Source organism: Anomaloglossus baeobatrachus, chromosome 2 (assembly GCF_048569485.1).
Source record: "Anomaloglossus baeobatrachus isolate aAnoBae1 chromosome 2, aAnoBae1.hap1, whole genome shotgun sequence".
NCBI lineage: Eukaryota > Metazoa > Chordata > Amphibia > Anura > Aromobatidae > Anomaloglossus > Anomaloglossus baeobatrachus.
Genome location: NC_134354.1, coordinates 545,642,305 through 545,659,692, shown reverse-complemented (window position 1 = coordinate 545,659,692; position 17,388 = coordinate 545,642,305). Strand labels below are relative to the sequence as shown.

Here is a 17,388-nt window from a genome sequence, read left to right as displayed (position 1 = left end):
CTGAACCTGCTTCCTGCCTCAGGCCAGCTAGACTCTTCGGTGGGCGTGCCTATCTGCTTGACTCCGCCCACCTAGTGTGTCTGTCTGAACCTGAGGGAAGGAATGAGGTTTCACTGGGGGTGTCTGCTGTGAACTACTGGGGGTGGGGGGTGCGTGTGTGTTGTTACCTGTGGCCCCTGGCTTGTCCAGGGCGACACACATGCGTACACCAGTCACTTCCTGGTCGCACTGCGCACGTCACCAGGGTACACGCGTCACTTCCGGCCGGAGCGCCTGCTTCACTCCAGCGTGCTGCACAGCAGGGACAAGCCTTCCAGCGGCCGCCGTGAGTGCGCACATCCCTGGAGCGACGCCGGGCCGAGCTCCCGCTCCAGGCCCGTGCCTCACCGCTGCAGAGGTCTGAGACCGAGGGGGGGGGGGTGCATCCAGGCCCAAGCACCGGCTTCTGGTAAGTACCAGGCTTCCACACCGGGTCGGACCTGGGACAGCAATGGGTTGTCCATACCAGGACAGGAAACCAAACTGATGTGGAGGAGAAGTGCCGCCTTTTTATCAGTGGGTTTCCTGTTCTGATGTGGGCGGAACCTATCTCTCAGGTGGTGCTGTCATGGGCGGAAGGGAAAAAGTTGATTTTGTTGCTATTTTCTGTGACCAGTATCTGTTTCATTTTTGGGATCTGGGGCTCAGTGACGGATTATTTATTGTGCCCAGAGCTGAACTGGGAGTGCAGCCATGACCCAGCAGCTCTGCCAGGCTGGACGCAGCATGTCCTCTCCTGCAGGGCTACGAGTGCTCTCCACAGGAGACCGCACCTGCCCGTGCCCATGATCAGGGTCCTGGATGCAGCATGTCCCCTCCTGCAGGGCTGCGAGTGCTTTCCACAGTAGACCACAGCTACCCGTGCCCATGATGAGGGTCCTGGATGCAGCATGTCCCCTCCTGCAGGGCTACGAGTGTCCTCTACAGTAGACCGCAGCTGCCCGTGCCCATGATGAGGGTCCTGGATGCAGCATGTCCCCTCCTGCAGGGCAGTCAGTGTCCTCTACAGGAGACTGCAGCTGTGGCGCCCCTGACCTGGTCAGGCACCACTGAGTACTGCACCCATGCTGGGGACAGTACAACACAGGTAATCCAGAAGGCTGACCGGGGTGTGGAACACAGGCGCATAGTGATCAGGTCTCACACATGTACCCATGAGAGGACCCCTGGGGATCCCAGGAGGGGGCAAGCCTTCACCTTCACTGGAATAGTGGAGGGGGTAGAGCCTCCATCTCCTCTCAAGGGGTGTGGTGGAGAGTCTGGTTGCTAGGTGGCGTAGGCAAGAACAGGAGAGGAGGGGCAGTGAGCCAGTTCAGTGTAGAGTCCAGGGAGCTCAAGTGAGGAGCAGATCCCTGGAGCTGTGCAATCTGACAGCGTCCGCGCAGTGGCTACAGACGGGGGAGAACGGTCAACTAGGAGTGCTACCTGAAAGCCAGCTTCAGCTAGGGAGTGCAACGGAGTGGGAAGTAAGGAGACTGCTAGAGAGCACCAGGCCCAACCGGGCAGCAGATCCCGAAGCAAGGATAGATCCACCTTTCCCTGCTAAACCTGCCGGTGTGGGGCTCTCAAAGCCCACACCACAACACCACAAAAGCCGCAGCCACGTAACCACAGTGAGGGCCCATAGGTCACAGGAGGCAAGCAGCTGGAGTGGCCTGGTCCGGGGAACAAGCATACGGCGTACGAAGGGGAGAGAGAGGCTGCAGCATCTTCCCTGGGTGACCCCCATAGGGACTAAAAGTCGGGGTCACCCCAAACCACCAAGGGCTAAGGAAGGCGAGTCAGTAGTCACCCTCATAAAGTCAGCCTGAAGGATACCTGGTTCCCACCTGGTTCATCCCAGCTACGCCCGGGCTACTCACCCTGCCATCAAATGTGAGTAAAGCCCTTGAAAGACAGTTCTGCCTGTGTGAGTCATTCTGCGACTTGTGGTACTACAAACCTACACCGGGCCCTGGGGCTTGCCTCACTCTCAGGAGGCTACTACATCCGACTGCACCCACCATCAGCCCCAGGCGTCCCCTAACCTGCAGTGGCGGTCCCCACTGACCGCAATACTGAGAGTGGCGTCACGATCAAACAAGAAGATTTCCTACCAGTGACGGAGATCCAGCAACGTGGAGTCCCTGAAGGTAATGCACCGACACTGACCCTACACCTGTGGGGCTTCACATCTGGCGTCACGAACAGGATAAGGACTAGACCTGTCCAGACAGGTGACCATGTGCCTGGGCGGTCCGCTTGAAAAATTGGAAGCGCCGCCATATTGCCACCATGAAAAGCGCGCTGAAAAACAACAGCAGCCCGCGCTGGAAGAAGTTACCGCCCACGAAGAGGTGTGGCTACCCAGAGATCCCCTGCAGGGTCCTGACCTCGCTGATGAAGAAAGCGGAAGCGTCCAGAGACGGCGGAGCAGAGAAGAAGCCAGTAGCGTGCTAGAGGAAATGGAGTCCAGACGTGGATACCCAGAGCCAGGCTCTGCTGCCTGGTGGTGCCGGGAGCTTGCCATCTTCTGCGACCAGCTGGAGGCCAGGATTGTGCGACAGCTCAGGGAAGAACGCACGGAGCTCCTGGAGATGGCTGCGGCGGTGCGGACCTACGAGGAGGGAGCCGCGCGACGCATGCCAGACCGAGCGGCGACGACGCAGACCCCGATGCTGCCACCGATGGGTGAGTCGAGTGATGCCCCGGCCAGCGCAAGTGCCCCGACCCCTGCTGCCACGCCCGCGGTCCCAGAAGAGGCGCCCGGCGCGGCGCCACCGAACCAGGCCGCAGCCACGCTAGATGCGGCCCGCCAAATCCAGGCCGCCGCAGCCATGCCCCGCCTGGCCCGCAAAGGTCCGACTACCACTGCGATACTGATCCGTGCCGCAGGTGTGACGCTGACCCAGGCTGCCACCCTGCTGAGCCCAGTCCGCCAAGACAAGGCTGACGTACCATTTACCCCGGCCCGCAAGGCCAGAGCAGACAAGGCTCCCCAGGTTCAGGAAGTCCCTGCTAGGCAATCCCTGGTAGGTGAGGACCCCGAATACTGGAAGCTGAAGGCTGACCTAGAGGCCCAGTTCCCACAAGAGATGGTGGATCGGTATCTGCTCCCTCCGCATACCCCCAAGGAGATTCAGGCAACCCCTGCAGCAAAGGAACCTACAGATGAGACTACCTCAGACGACGACAAAGAGCAAGAAAGCAGCAGGTGCCGCAGCCCAACAGGCCAAAGCCCTGGTACCGAGGAGTAAAGTAAAGAAAGAAGTACCGAAAGTTTGACCAGTTTGACAAGTTGAAAAGTTTGCAACGTTATTGTTTAAGCATGTGCCCACAAAAACTATTGTGAGAAATAAACTTTAAGGCTATGAACTTGCTATAGCCACAAACTCTCGCAGTGTAAATAGTTACACCAGTGGCACCGCCACCAGAGCCAGCCTGTTTAGGGGCTTGGTTCGTCTGCAACCAGGAGGAGCCCGTCCGTATATAGGGCCTTGGCTCACCTGCGACCAGAGAGCACGCCTGTTTATGGGGCCTTGGCTCACCACCACAAAGAGGGTACCTGGTCAGCACCAACTGTGGAGGCCGCCTCTACATCCTGCCAGAAGGGGCTGAAGGCGCGGATCCACCAGGCCAGGTAGACCCTGAAACCACCAGCCCATGAAAGCCGCCTCTACATCCTGCCAGAAGTGGCTGAAGTCGCGGCCAACGGGAGAGGAAGATTGGAGGAAAGGTCTGGGGAAACGGATGGCCCAGACCTGGTTACCAACAGGACCGGTGACCTGCCTCCTGAGAGGGTTTTGGGTGGGTTAACGGACTTGTGGGTGGAGGGTGGTGATGTCTGATACCTGGTGGCTTTTAAAAATGTTTTACATGTTTTAATGTTTTATGCATTTTAAAATGTTGTCTTGCAGCCCGAGGACGTGCTGGTGATAACTAAGGGGGAATGTGGCGCCCCTGACCTGGTCAGGCACCACTGAGTACTGCACCCATGCTGGGGACAGTACAACACAGGTAATCCAGAAGGCTGACCGGGGTGTGGAACACAGGCGCATAGTGATCAGGTCTCACACATGTACCCATGAGAGGACCCCTGGGGATCCCAGGAGGGGGCAAGCCTTCACCTTCACTGGAATAGTGGAGGGGGTAGAGCCTCCATCTCCTCTCAAGGGGTGTGGTGGAGAGTCTGGTTGCTAGGTGGCGTAGGCAAGAACAGGAGAGGAGGGGCAGTGAGCCAGTTCAGTGTAGAGTCCAGGGAGCTCAAGTGAGGAGCAGATCCCTGGAGCTGTGCAATCTGACAGCGTCCGCGCAGTGGCTACAGACGGGGGAGAACGGTCAACTAGGAGTGCTACCTGAAAGCCAGCTTCAGCTAGGGAGTGCAACGGAGTGGGAAGTAAGGAGACTGCTAGAGAGCACCAGGCCCAACCGGGCGGCAGATCCCGAAGCAAGGATAGATCCACCTTTCCCTGCTAAACCTGCCGGTGTGGGGCTCTCAAAGCCCACACCACAACACCACAAAAGCCGCAGCCACGTAACCACAGTGAGGGCCCATAGGTCACAGGAGGCAAGCAGCTGGAGTGGCCTGGTCCGGGGAACAAGCATACGGCGTACGAAGGGGAGAGAGAGGCTGCAGCATCTTCCCTGGGTGACCCCCATAGGGACTAAAAGTCGGGGTCACCCCAAACCACCAAGGGCTAAGGAAGGCGAGTCAGTAGTCACCCTCATAAAGTCAGCCTGAAGGATACCTGGTTCCCACCTGGTTCATCCCAGCTACGCCCGGGCTACTCACCCTGCCATCAAATGTGAGTAAAGCCCTTGAAAGACAGTTCTGCCTGTGTGAGTCATTCTGCGACTTGTGGTACTACAAACCTACACCGGGCCCTGGGGCTTGCCTCACTCTCAGGAGGCTACTACATCCGACTGCACCCACCATCAGCCCCAGGCGTCCCCTAACCTGCAGTGGCGGTCCCCACTGACCGCAATACTGAGAGTGGCGTCACGATCAAACAAGAAGATTTCCTACCAGTGACGGAGATCCAGCAACGTGGAGTCCCTGAAGGTAATGCACCGACACTGACCCTACACCTGTGGGGCTTCACACAGCTGCCCATGCCCATGATGAGGGTCCTGGTTGCAGAATGTCCCCTCCTGCAGGGCTACGAGTGCTCTCCACAGTAGACCGCAGCTGCCCGTGCCCATGTTCAGGGTCCTGGATGCAACATGTCCCATCCTGCAGGGCAGAGAGTGTTCTCTACAGGAGACCGCAGCGGTCCGTGCCTATGATCCGGGTTCGGGCTGTTGTGGGACTTTTGCTCTGTTCTCTTCGCGGAGGACACTTGCATCTCTGCAGCATAAATTGACATCCTGCAGCTCAGAAAGCAGTGCCACATTTGTCAAATTATGCTGTGGAGAAAAGATGCACAGTCTGCAAATATTTCTATAAATCCATCCACTGTGATCGTACTGTACGATGCAGTGAACACATGCTGCATCCAAAACGCTGTTAACACTGAGGGTGTGCACGGGTCCTTAGAAGCATCAGGCCATTTCTTCTACCCATCTATGGCACTAACACCCAGCAGCAGGGCCGGCCCCAGGCGAAAGAGTCTCAGTGGTACCCAGCCATACACAGACACGCACATACACACATATATATATATATATATATACACATATACATGCATACATATACACACACACACACACACACACATATATATTTGAAAAATATTTTCACAAAATTCACATACACAGAAGTAATTCCATACACAGTCATACACACATCATACAAACAGTCACATTAGAGGTATTAATATTGGGAGGTCGGCAGCAGTCTTACCTCCCCCGCTTGTATTTGTCCAGCTCCTCCAGGGCTGCGTGATGGCTGGGAGCAAATGCAGCACAGGGGGCATAGACAGCACTGGGTGGGGCATATATGTTACTGGGGTCACCAGGGGGTATACGCATTACTGGGGGTGCATAGACATCATTGGGGGCATCCATGTTACTTGGATGGCATACACATTACTGGGGTCAGTGGAGGGGCATACACATTACTAGGGGCATAAACATTACTGGGGTCAGTGGGGGGCATACACATTACGGGGGTCAGTGGAGGCACACACATTACTGAGGTCAGTAAGTGGCATAGACATTACTGGGGTCAGTAGGGGGCACACACACATTACTAGGGCCTGTGGAGCCTACATACTGACAGAGGTGGCCTGTGGGGCATACATACTGGCCCTAGGGATGCTTAGCGCACAGGCTGGCAGCGATGGAAGACACTGAAGGCCCAAGCTGGTAGCATTCAAGGGTGCTGAGGGCATAAGCTGGCGGCACTGGGGGGCACAGGACGGCGACACTGGGTGGCACTGAGGGCACAGGACAGCGGCACTGGGGGGCACTGAGGGCACAGGACGGCGGCACTGGGGGGCACTGAAAGCACAGGACGGCGGCACTGAGGGCACAGGATGGCGGCACTGGGGGGCACTGAGGGCACAGGACGGCGGTACTGGGGGGCACTGAGGGCACAGGACGGCAGCACTGGGGGGGCACCGAGGGCACAGGACGGCAGCACTGGGGGGGCACTGAGGGCACAGGACGGTAGCACTGGGGGGGCACTGAGGGCACAGGACGGCAGCACTGGGGGGCACTGAGGGCACAGGACGGCAGCACTGGGGGGCACTAAGGGCACAGGACGGCAGCACTGGGGGGCACTGAGGGCACAGGACGGCAGCACTGGGGGGCACTGAGGGCACAGGATGGCAGCACTGGGGGGCACTGAGGGCACAGGACGGCAGCACTGGGGGGCACTGAGGGCACAGGACGGCAGCACTGGGGGGCACTGAGGGCACAAGACGGCAGCACTGGGGGGCACTGAGGGCACAGGACGGCAGCACTGGGGGCTCCTCTGGCTGCTTTCTCTGAGTCCCTTCTGTGTCTGCTTTTTCTATTGCAGGCACAGGGGGACATAAGAAGACACAAGTGCTGGACTCCCTCCTCCTCCCTCCTCCCCCTCCCCCCACTCTGCTCTCCCCTCCTGCACTCACTCTGCTCTCCCCTCCTGCACTCACTCTGCTCTCCCCCTGCTGCTGGTGCACTTACCTCAGTTGCAGAACAAACAATCTTGAAGCAGCTGCTGTGGAGATGAGCCGATCACACGTGAGGTTCCTGGGTAGAAGGGGCAGGCAAGGGGGCGTGGTCTGCATCGGGAGAGCAGAGAGAGGGGACAAGAAAGGCATCCGAGGAGTGTGTGTGTCTAACACTGAGAGGGGGCGTGCACAACAGCAAAGGGGTGTGGCCAGCAGCAAAGATGCCATGGAAGGCATCCAGAGAGTGTGGCAGGCATCCGGAGGGGGCGTGGTCGGCAGAGTGCGGGGGCGTGGCAACTGCGTCTCACTGCACTGCGGGATACAGAGCTTCCCGGGCGTGAGAACGGGACTGAAGTATAAAATCGGGGCTGTCCCGCTGTATCCGGGATGGTTGGGAGGTATGCTTAAAGGCAAAGTGGCTCTGAGTGATGTTAGCAAGGCTAGATGGTCCGCCAGCTCGATCCCAAATCCAAATCTGATCTTTTTAACTGCAACAGCTGTAGTGTACGCTACTGGAGTTGAAATTTGGCGCTGTAGGGTGAATTGTGAAAGAAGGCTCTGTAGGGGCCTTTTTTAAAATTGTTGCTCTGTGGGGGCACTTTTAAAATTTTAGTTTAGTAATTTATTTCCTATGTAATCATGATTGCTCTGGTGACAGAATCCATTTAACTCATTTCCCTATTTCCATTTGTTTGCAGGGCAATTGTCATGCTTTTAACTACATTTTGTTTCCTTTTGCAGTCCACTATCCAAGGTCGGCTCCAGGTTTTTGTGAGCCCTGGGCGAAAGAGTCTCAGTGGGCCCCATCTACACATAGACATGCACAGATACATACACATACAGGCATATGTACACATACATACTTAAAGAGAAATTTACAAAGACACATAAATAGACAAAAATCTAGACACAGTCATATACACTAACATACATAGATATATACATCATACATGCACACACAGACACATTATTTTTATATATTTATATATTTTTAATATTGGGAAGCCGGCAACAGCCTCATTCACCTCCCCACTTGTCTCCATCCAGCTCCTCCTAGATTGGTGGCAGTCACTAACAGACATGGCCGCACATAGAGAACACTAACACTGCTGCATATACATCACAAGAGAGGCTGGGGACATACACATTACTGGGGAGCATACATAATACTGAGGAAAGGGGTATAGAGCAATGGTGGGCATACAGCTCTAGAGGAGGGCAGTGGCTCTGAGGTGGGGGGACAAACAGCTCTGAGATGGGGGGGTGACATGCAGCTCTGGGGGTATACAGCTCTGGGGTGGGGGGGCATACAGCTCAGTAAGGTATACAGCACTGGGGTGGTGGGACATACAGCTCTGAGGGGGGTATACAGCATCTGGTTGGAGGGGACATACAACTCTGGGGGTATAATAGCATGCAGCCCCATATTCCACCATACAGTGTTATGAAGCCCTCATAATCCTCCATATAGTATTATGTAGCCCCCATATGGCACTATGCAGCCCCCATATGGCACTATGCAGCGCCAATATAACATTAAGCAGCCCCCATATAGCGCAATGCAGACCCCTATAGCATTAGGCACTTTCATGTAGTATACAGCCCACATAGCACAATACAGATCCAGATAGCATTGGGCACCCTCATGTAGTATACAGTCCCTATATACCACAGTGCAGAGCCAGATAGCATTAGGCACCCTCATGTAGTACACAGCCCCTATATAGCACAGTGCAAAGCCAGATAGCAGTAGCCACCTTCATGTAGTATACAGCCTGTATATAGCACAATGTAGGCCCAGATAGCAGTAGGCACCCTCATGTAGTATACAGCCTGTATATCGCACAGCCTGTATATAGCACAGTGCAGAGCCAGATTGCAGTAGGCACCCTCGTAGTATATAGCCTGTATATAGCACAGCCTGTATATAGCACAGTGCAGAGCCAGATAGCAGTAGGTACCCTCATGTAGTATACAGCCTGTATATAGCACAGCCTGTATATAGCACAGTGCAGAGCCAGATAGTAGTAGACACCCTAATGTAGTATACAGTGATGAAATACATAGTCACTTCTCCTCGTTCCCCCGCTGCTCCGGTCTCCTCGGTGCGTCCAATGCTGTCGCTCGCTCTGACCTCTCAGCAGGCACGCAGTGATGACGTCACCGCGTTCCGCTGCAGAGCTGACAGAGCGCCAACAGTTACAGCGGGGAGAATGATAAGAGAGGGAGCGCGCCGCTCACTCTCTCATCTTTACTCTCAATTGTATCGGTAACTGCAATCGAAAGCGTGATTCTCAGCGGGGGGGTGGGGGGGGGAGTCCGGTGATAGCCATGAGTAGCGGTACACCACTCCTGCCACCGCAATTGGCCCCCCCTGCAGGTCAGGGCCCCGGCATTTTACCGGGTTTGCCGGGTGCTGATGCCGGCCCTGCCACTATCCCTTACTACAACCATTTTACAGCACACAAGTTCGGGTCTCCCTTTATTTATATGGGGTTTTGTATCCGGGGTCAAGTTGGGGTCCCAAACTGATCTTTTATTAAAGTCCCGCTGAACCCGGAAAATATGAACATTCATGGGTCCGCTCATAAATACAACTGACACCTCCCCAGGCCTGATAATCAGTTGGCCATTACTACCATACACATTAGAGTGTCAGTTGAACTTGTCGATGTTGGTGGGTTCGGCCGACATTAGTCTAAAGTGTATGGAGGCCTTAAGCCATTGCTAAACACCCATAGTGACAGTAGAAGCATAAGACAAAATTGAAGCAGGAGTAACAATTATAGTAAGAGTATCTTCATACAAAGCTTTAACTCGCAAACTCTGACACCGATTCAGTGGTGTACTGCCAATGGAGGCAGACCACGTAACTGTTATGGGGTCCTTGAGTCCGGTGGGTATGTGGCCCCCCTGACCAACAACGCAATGCCGATACAGTTGAAATCAATGTTGAAAAAGAGAGTGCTCCGCACCCTCCTCCATTATTCTTCCTCTGTATCTGCGATCTGATGTCTCAGCACAGTGGGTGTGGTGACAGGGACGTCACTACTGAGTGCTGACTGTGCTGAGATGTGTAGTGCTACAGACCTCTTGCCAAGTAGTCCAGAGCAGCAGAGGAAAGATTTTTTTTAACTAAGTGAGTACACTGGTAGCCAATGGCCATAATACTATATATTGGTGACTATGGGGTATGCATTATACTATTTAAAGGACTATGGAATGCATTATAATACATGGAGGACTATTGGGGTACATTATAATATATGGAGGACTATGTGGTGCATTATATTACATGGAGGACTATGGGGTGCATAAAACTATATGAAGGACTATGGGGATGCATTATACTATTTAGAGGACTATGGGGGTGCATTATAATATATAGCGGTCTATTGGGTGCATTATAATATATGAAGGACTATGGGGTGCATTAAAATATATGGAGGACTATGGTATGCGCATTGTACTATATGGAGTACTATGGGGTGTGCAATATAATATATGGAAGCCTGCAGGGAGTGCATTATACTATATGGAGGACTGCAAGGGGAGCATTATACTATATGAAGGACTATAGGGTGCATAATACTATATGGAGATCTATGGGATGCATTATACTATATGGAGGACTATGGGGTGCATAATAGTATATGGAGGACTATAGGTTTATTATACAATATGGAGTACTATGGGGGTGCATAATATAACGAAGACTTTATGGCCAATTATACTATATGGAGGACTGTGGGGGTACATAATATTATATTGAAGACTATGTGGGGCCAATTATACTATATGGAAGGCGATGTGGGGGCCATTATATTATTTGGAAAGCTATGTGGAGGCCACTAAATATTTTGAGTGCTATGTAGGGGCCATTAGTATATTTGGAGGGTTATGAGGGAGCCTTTTTACTTTATAGAGGTCTATTTTAGGTCCATTATAATGTATGTAAGCAACTGTACAGTGTAAAGATTTGTATAGGGTTCATCGTACTGTGCGTAGGGCTGTGTGTGGGCAATTATACTACCGTATTTGGAGGGCTAGTGGGGGCCATTATACAGTGTAAAGACATGTGGGAGCCATTATACTGTATGTAGACCCATTATACTCCATGGAGGGCTGTGTGGGGGCCATTATACTGTTTGGAGAGCTAGTGGGGGTCGCTATGGAGTGTGAAGATGTGTGGGGTACCATTATACTGTATGTAGGCCCATTATACGCCATGGAGGGCTGTATGGGGGTCACAGTTGGAGATCTTACTGTGTTGGGGTCACCATACTTTGGCAGGGTAGTTGAGGGTGGGTACAGTTGGGCCATAATACTGTGCATGTGCAACGCCCCGGCAGCGGTTGAACCGCTTGGATCCGGATGTCACTGCTCGAGGGTCTCCGGACCTGGGGGCTGGGCTAAGTGTCACACCCGAATAAAGAAGGGGGTATTTACAGGGGAGATATGTACAGTTCATGACGCCACCCATGGTGTACGGTAATTGGGAGTACCGCCGCTGCCGTTGGGAGTACTCGGGGTGATGGAGTGGGGCAGCAAGATTACGTTAACTTACGCTCCACGGGTAGGGGAAGGCCCCGGGACTCTGGATGGTGGTATGGGGTGCAGGGGGAGCGCAGGATCGCTGGTTGCAGGTGTTAATCAGGTACTCACTCAGCAATAAAGCAGACGCTGACAACAGGGTAAACCAAGTCTCTGACTGCCGCTGTCTCCTGAGGGGAGCTCGTCCGGGTCCCGTCCCCTGCAGCACTGCCTGGTGGTTCGTGACCTGCCTCCTGGCACAGTATTTTTAAAGTGTCCTTTGAGCCAGTCAGCTTGGAGCTTTCCGGGCCCCACTCCCCACTGTGGCTAAGTAGAAGAGCTTGCTCTCAGGGGCTCACGCTTGGGATTGCAGTGGGCCGCTTGCTTGGAAAGCCCTATCCCCCTCGTTGTGCTAGTGCCCCAGATCTCTGAGCTTTGTGGGACCAGTCCATAGAGGCCCTGTCCTCCGCAGGTTAATTGCCGGGTTGCCTGAAGCTTCTGCCCGACCTAGGGTCCGTGTACCTCGTTGTGCATTCGGTCCCGGACCGGTGATTAGGCTAAGGCTCCTGACCGTCCTCCAAGACAGGTCCCAGGCACCTAGCCTCAATCCCCTGCGACCGGGGGGATCCGACTCCTCTAGGTCCACACCACCGTCTGCGACCTAGCCTGCTTCTCCTCTGGGAGCTACAACTCCCAGCTTCCTCAGAGCTCCTCACAGCTCGAGGGCTACCACTCCACTGACTTAACACCTCCCACCTCCCTGCCTGACCCCCTAGGTGGGCGGCCCTATGGCTAGTTTCACACTTGCGCTATTTTGACGCAAACGGAATCCGTCACTAATGTAGTACAGTTCATTTATTTACAGTGGAAGCGCGTTACTATGGCGCGTGTGTGTCATGCAGTACTCGCTTGTGTCCACATGATGTCGCGCTTCCACTGTAAATAAATGAACTGTATACTACATTAGTGACGGATTCCATTTGCGTCAAAATAGCGCAAGTGTGAAACTAGCCTATTCCAGCATAAGCAGCCCACTGGTGTGCCTGACAGGTGTGGTGCAAGGTGTATCTAGGATTTGTGAATGCTGGTGGAGGCAGTACTGCAGGTAAGGTTCCCAGAACCATGGGGGGGTTGAGCCCTGCACGGGGAGAGGAAAATTGTGCAGAACCCTGTGACAACCTGACTAGTCCAGGGCGTCACACATGTGGATGATATTGTGGAGTAATTATCTGTGGGGGTATCATGCACGGTTTGTTGGGCACTTTTGTTGGCATCATACTTTATGGGTGCAATGAAAGGTGAATTTAGGGGCTTCAATAGGATTACTTTGTAAGGGCTGTAACGTTATGAGATATGCTCTTAAGTGACCCAGATGAATATTATGTTTTATTTTTCCAGGAGGGGCCCAATTAGAACCTCTGCTATGGGCACCCATGATTTCTATGTATGCCCCTGCACGGAATATACAATTTTTGTGCACCAATATTTACACTAAAAACACCCACAAAAATAAACTCCATTGCTTCCACTGTGAGATCCATATTGCAGTTTATATGGCTGTGTTTTGTCCGAATAAGGTGCAGAATTACGCTGTGTGCAGACAGCAAAAATCAAAACTCGTAGACTTTGCTGGTTAAGTTTTCTGAACAAAAACACACCCGAAAAATATGCAAAAATGCGGTAAAAAAATGCCTAGTGTGCACATGGCCTTAAGGATTCCAACTTATTTTGTCCCCATGTGCACATACCCCTTCCTCATATCCTGGAATCAATAACTAGTATGTGCAATGTGCTTTACACTGAATTATCATTTATAGCCTGACAAAAAATGCAAAGCTACAATCAATAAAAAAATCTACAGGACACATTTGCTAAAAAATGTAAAGTAAATCCCTCCCATGACTTTTTCACTAAGGTGACTGGCTCCCATTCCAGGGCTCCTCTGTGGGCCATAGCGGATTCTATAGTGTGATCTGTGTATATGATTGCAGAATTTGGGTGATTCTTCCTAATAACAGGGCTGGCAGTGGATATTATGTAGCCCAGGTGAAGATACTTCATCATTCATGCACAGGGCTCCTCTTCTCTGGCAGCACAGTGCCAGTATCCTCTGCAGGTTGTGTGTGACAGCCTGCCAGGCCCAGCCATGGAAGAGGGGGCAGTGAGGGAGCGCCAGGAATAGGAGGGGGAGGAGGAGAGGGAGCAGACCTGCTGCATTTCTACAGCATCGAGGCGTCATCATCTGCATCTACCCAGGAAAGGAGGGATCAGCAGCAGCCCGGGCTTCAATGTGAACTACGGGAAATCGCCTGCAGATCTGTTCGGAACGGGGGGAAGGGGCTGTATTCGGGGGTCCCGGCCCCCCCTTGCTCCCCCAGAACCAGGCTGTATTCTCAGTGAGCTATGAATTCAGCAGAGCAGACCGTTACATGGCTCATAACGCTCGGGGTGCTGGAGTCTCCCAAGAAGACCATTTCCGACCCGGAGGGGTTCCTGCAGGCGTCCCTGAAAGATGGGGTGGTGCTGTGCAGACTGCTGGAGAGGCTGCTACCGGGCACCATAGACAAGGTAACCAGGCACTGGGGGGTTAATGTGCAGCACCACCGCCGCCCCCACTCTGGACCGACAGCTGGAGAGGGAGGAGGTGCCCTCACCACACACAGGGGGCCCAAATGCTGGGGGGCATTGTCAGGCAGCACAGTAGCCTCTGATATACACTGTGTGTGAGAATATATATATAGTGTGTGTATCACATATTGTCTGTATATATACGTGTGTGTGTATAATATATATTACATATGTGTGTGTGAGAATATATGTGTGTGTATATCACATATTGTCTGTGTGTGTATAATATATAAAAAAAATGTGTATAATATATATTACATATTGTTTGTGTGTGTGTGTATATGTATATATAATATATATATATATATATATATATATATATATATATATATATAATGTGTGTGTATAATAATTACATATTGTGTGCATATATATATTATTTCATGTATGTGTATATAATATAAATGTGTGTATGTGTACATATATTCATGTGTGTATATAATATATATACAGATAGACAATATAGTGCATTCAAGGCCACTGCCCTCCCTTCAGTCCTATCCCCACAATCCATGTAATGTAGGGCTCATTAGAAGTGATTGTGCTTATCATGGGTAGGACTAGTGACAGGTGGAGGGGTCTTGGTGGCCGCTGTTGTGGTGGGCTGTAGCATTGGAAACATTAGCTGTGATTGGGGGTCTCCACGCTCCCAGGGAAGGAGATGGCTATGACAGCTGTGCTCTTTGTCAGTGAGCTCCTCAGACGCTCCTGCTGGTGGAGATCCATACTACAGCCAATACTAAGGGGGTAGAGGAGGCTTCTGTGTCACAGGCGCTGTTCATCACATCCCCCAATGACACCAGACGTATATAAAATACACCCCAATATTTCTCATCTTGTATTGATTTGTTTTACAGAAATAATGGCCTCTGCATTTATAGGGGTAGTGTCACTAATATCTACCAGTACAGCAGTGCAAGGCTGCTAATTATGCTATGCTGTTATATGGCTTGTACCATGGTTCATGTATTTTATTATTATGGAGATTTGGCATTAATAAGTGTTCCGTCTGTAATCAACAATTATTAATGTTTACTAGAGTTCAGCAAAAAGACTCAGGAGCTCTGTTGGTAGCCTGCGAACCTGCTGCCTGCCAGCGACCCCGTGCTTCTAGTAGGCCCAATGTCACAAATGCATAATGTTACACCGAACCTACTAATCAGAAGATGTTCAGGAGGCGCTGGGAGGAGGTTCATAAGGATTGGGTCTGGACTACTGATGTGGCCACTGGACCACTGTCCTGCTAATCTTTTTGCTCAACTCTAATGTTTACCTAATACATACAGTACAGACCAAAGGTTTGGACACACCCTCTCATTCAGACTTTTTTTTATTTTCAGGACTCTGAAAATTGTAGATTCACATTGAAGGCATCAAAACTATGAATTAAAACATGTGGAATGAAATACTTAAAATGTAAAACAACTGAAAATATGTCTTATATTCTAGGTTCTTCAAAGTAGCCACCTTTTTTTTTTTTCATTACTGATTTGCACACTCTTGGCATTCTTTTGATGAACTTCAAGAGGTAGTCACCAGAAATGGTCATTCAACAGTCTTGAAGGAGTTCCCAGAAATGCTTAGCACTTGTTGGCCCTTTTTCCTTCACTCTGTGGTCCAGTTCACCCCAAACCATCTCGATTGGGTTCAGGTCTGGTGACTGTGGGGGTCAGGTCATCTGGTGTAGCACCCCATCACTCTCCTTCTTAGGCTACTTTCACACATCAGGTTTTTGCCATCAGGTACAATCCGGAAAAAAACGGGTAAATCGGATCCGGTACCGCATCCGGTTTATCCCCATAGACTTGCATTGTAACCGGATTGTACCTGATGGCTTTGCGTTGCATCCGTTGTTTTCCGGATGCGGCAAAATTTATCAAAGCGGCGGCCGGAGGCAACGTGTCTTGCAACGTTTTTTTGTCCGGCAAAAAAAACCGCATCACGCCGAATCCGGTAATGCGGTAAAAAATGGATGCGGCTACCGGATCCGTTTTTGTAAACTGTGCATGCACCAAATTAATTAAAAAAGCTGATCCTTCAAAAAAAAGGACAAACCGGATGCAAAAACGGATGCAAACCGTATCCACCGGATCCGGTTTTGTACGCATCCGGCATAACGGATCCGTTAAAAACCGGATCCGGTGGATACGGTTTTACATTTTTTTTGCCGGATCCTTTGGATCAGGAAAAAAAAGGATTGTGCCTGAATACAGAAAACTGATGTGTGAAAGTAGCCTTACACAGACTGGAGGTGTGTTTGGGGTCATTGTCCTGTTCAAAAATAAATGATGGTCCAACTAAAAGCAAACCAGATGGAATAGCACAAGGCTGCAAGATGCTGTGGTAGCCAGGCTGGTTCAGTATGCCTTCAATTTTGAATAAATCCCAAACCGTGTCACCAGCAAAGCACCACCACGCCATCACACCTCCTCCTCCATGCTTCACGGTGGGAACCAGGCATGTAGAGTCCATCCGATCACCTTTTCTACAAAGACACGGTGGTTGGATCCAAAGATCTCAAATTTAGACTCATCAGACCAAAGCACAGATTTCTACTGGTCTAATGTCCATTCCTTGTGCTCTTTAGTCCAAACAAGTCTGTTCTGCTTGTTGCCTGTCCTTAGCAGTGGTTTCCTAGCAGCTATTTTACCATGAAGGCCTGCTGCACAAAGTCTCCTCCTAACAGTTGTTCTAGAGATGAGAAGGTGTGTCCAAACTTTTGGTCTGTACTGTATGTTATATTTAGGACAGGATGGAATTTCAGTGCTGGGGTGGTACTACTAATGAAAGGGCCTTGCACCTAGTCTTATACTCCCCACCCGCCATGGTAGTACTAACAAAAGGTCCTGGCGCCTAGTCTTATATTCACCATTAGCCATTTTCAGCTCATACTGGTGCTGCTTCGGTTCCGTGGCGTCATTTTGTGATCATAACTTTTGATTGACTGGAAGTCAGAGGTCACAGTAACAAGCTCAAGTGCAGTTCTATGAGATGAACGTAGAGAAAGAGGAATTATATATTTAGCGCATATATTTATATGCGATCCTGTGGAGACCTTGGAGATTTTCTCTTTTATATACCTGTGTACCTTCTATAAACTACGTCACCGCAG

The 17,388-nt window shown here is 51.4% G+C and overlaps 1 protein-coding gene across 2 annotated transcripts in view; it reads left to right on the top strand.

Annotated features, from left to right (window-relative positions):
* The first annotated feature begins 13,870 nt into the window (after positions 1-13,870).
* ARHGEF7 (Rho guanine nucleotide exchange factor 7) overlaps positions 13,871-17,388 on the top strand; it is a 180,476-nt gene continuing 176,958 nt past the window's right edge. The window contains exon 1 of one of the 2 annotated variants that reach the window (XM_075336661.1): positions 13,871-14,216. In XM_075336661.1, the coding sequence (XP_075192776.1) occupies positions 14,052-14,216 (165 nt within the window). In that variant the 5' untranslated portion in view covers positions 13,871-14,051. The remainder of the gene's footprint in view (positions 14,217-17,388) is intronic. The other variant, XM_075336662.1, reaches the window with a different exon arrangement.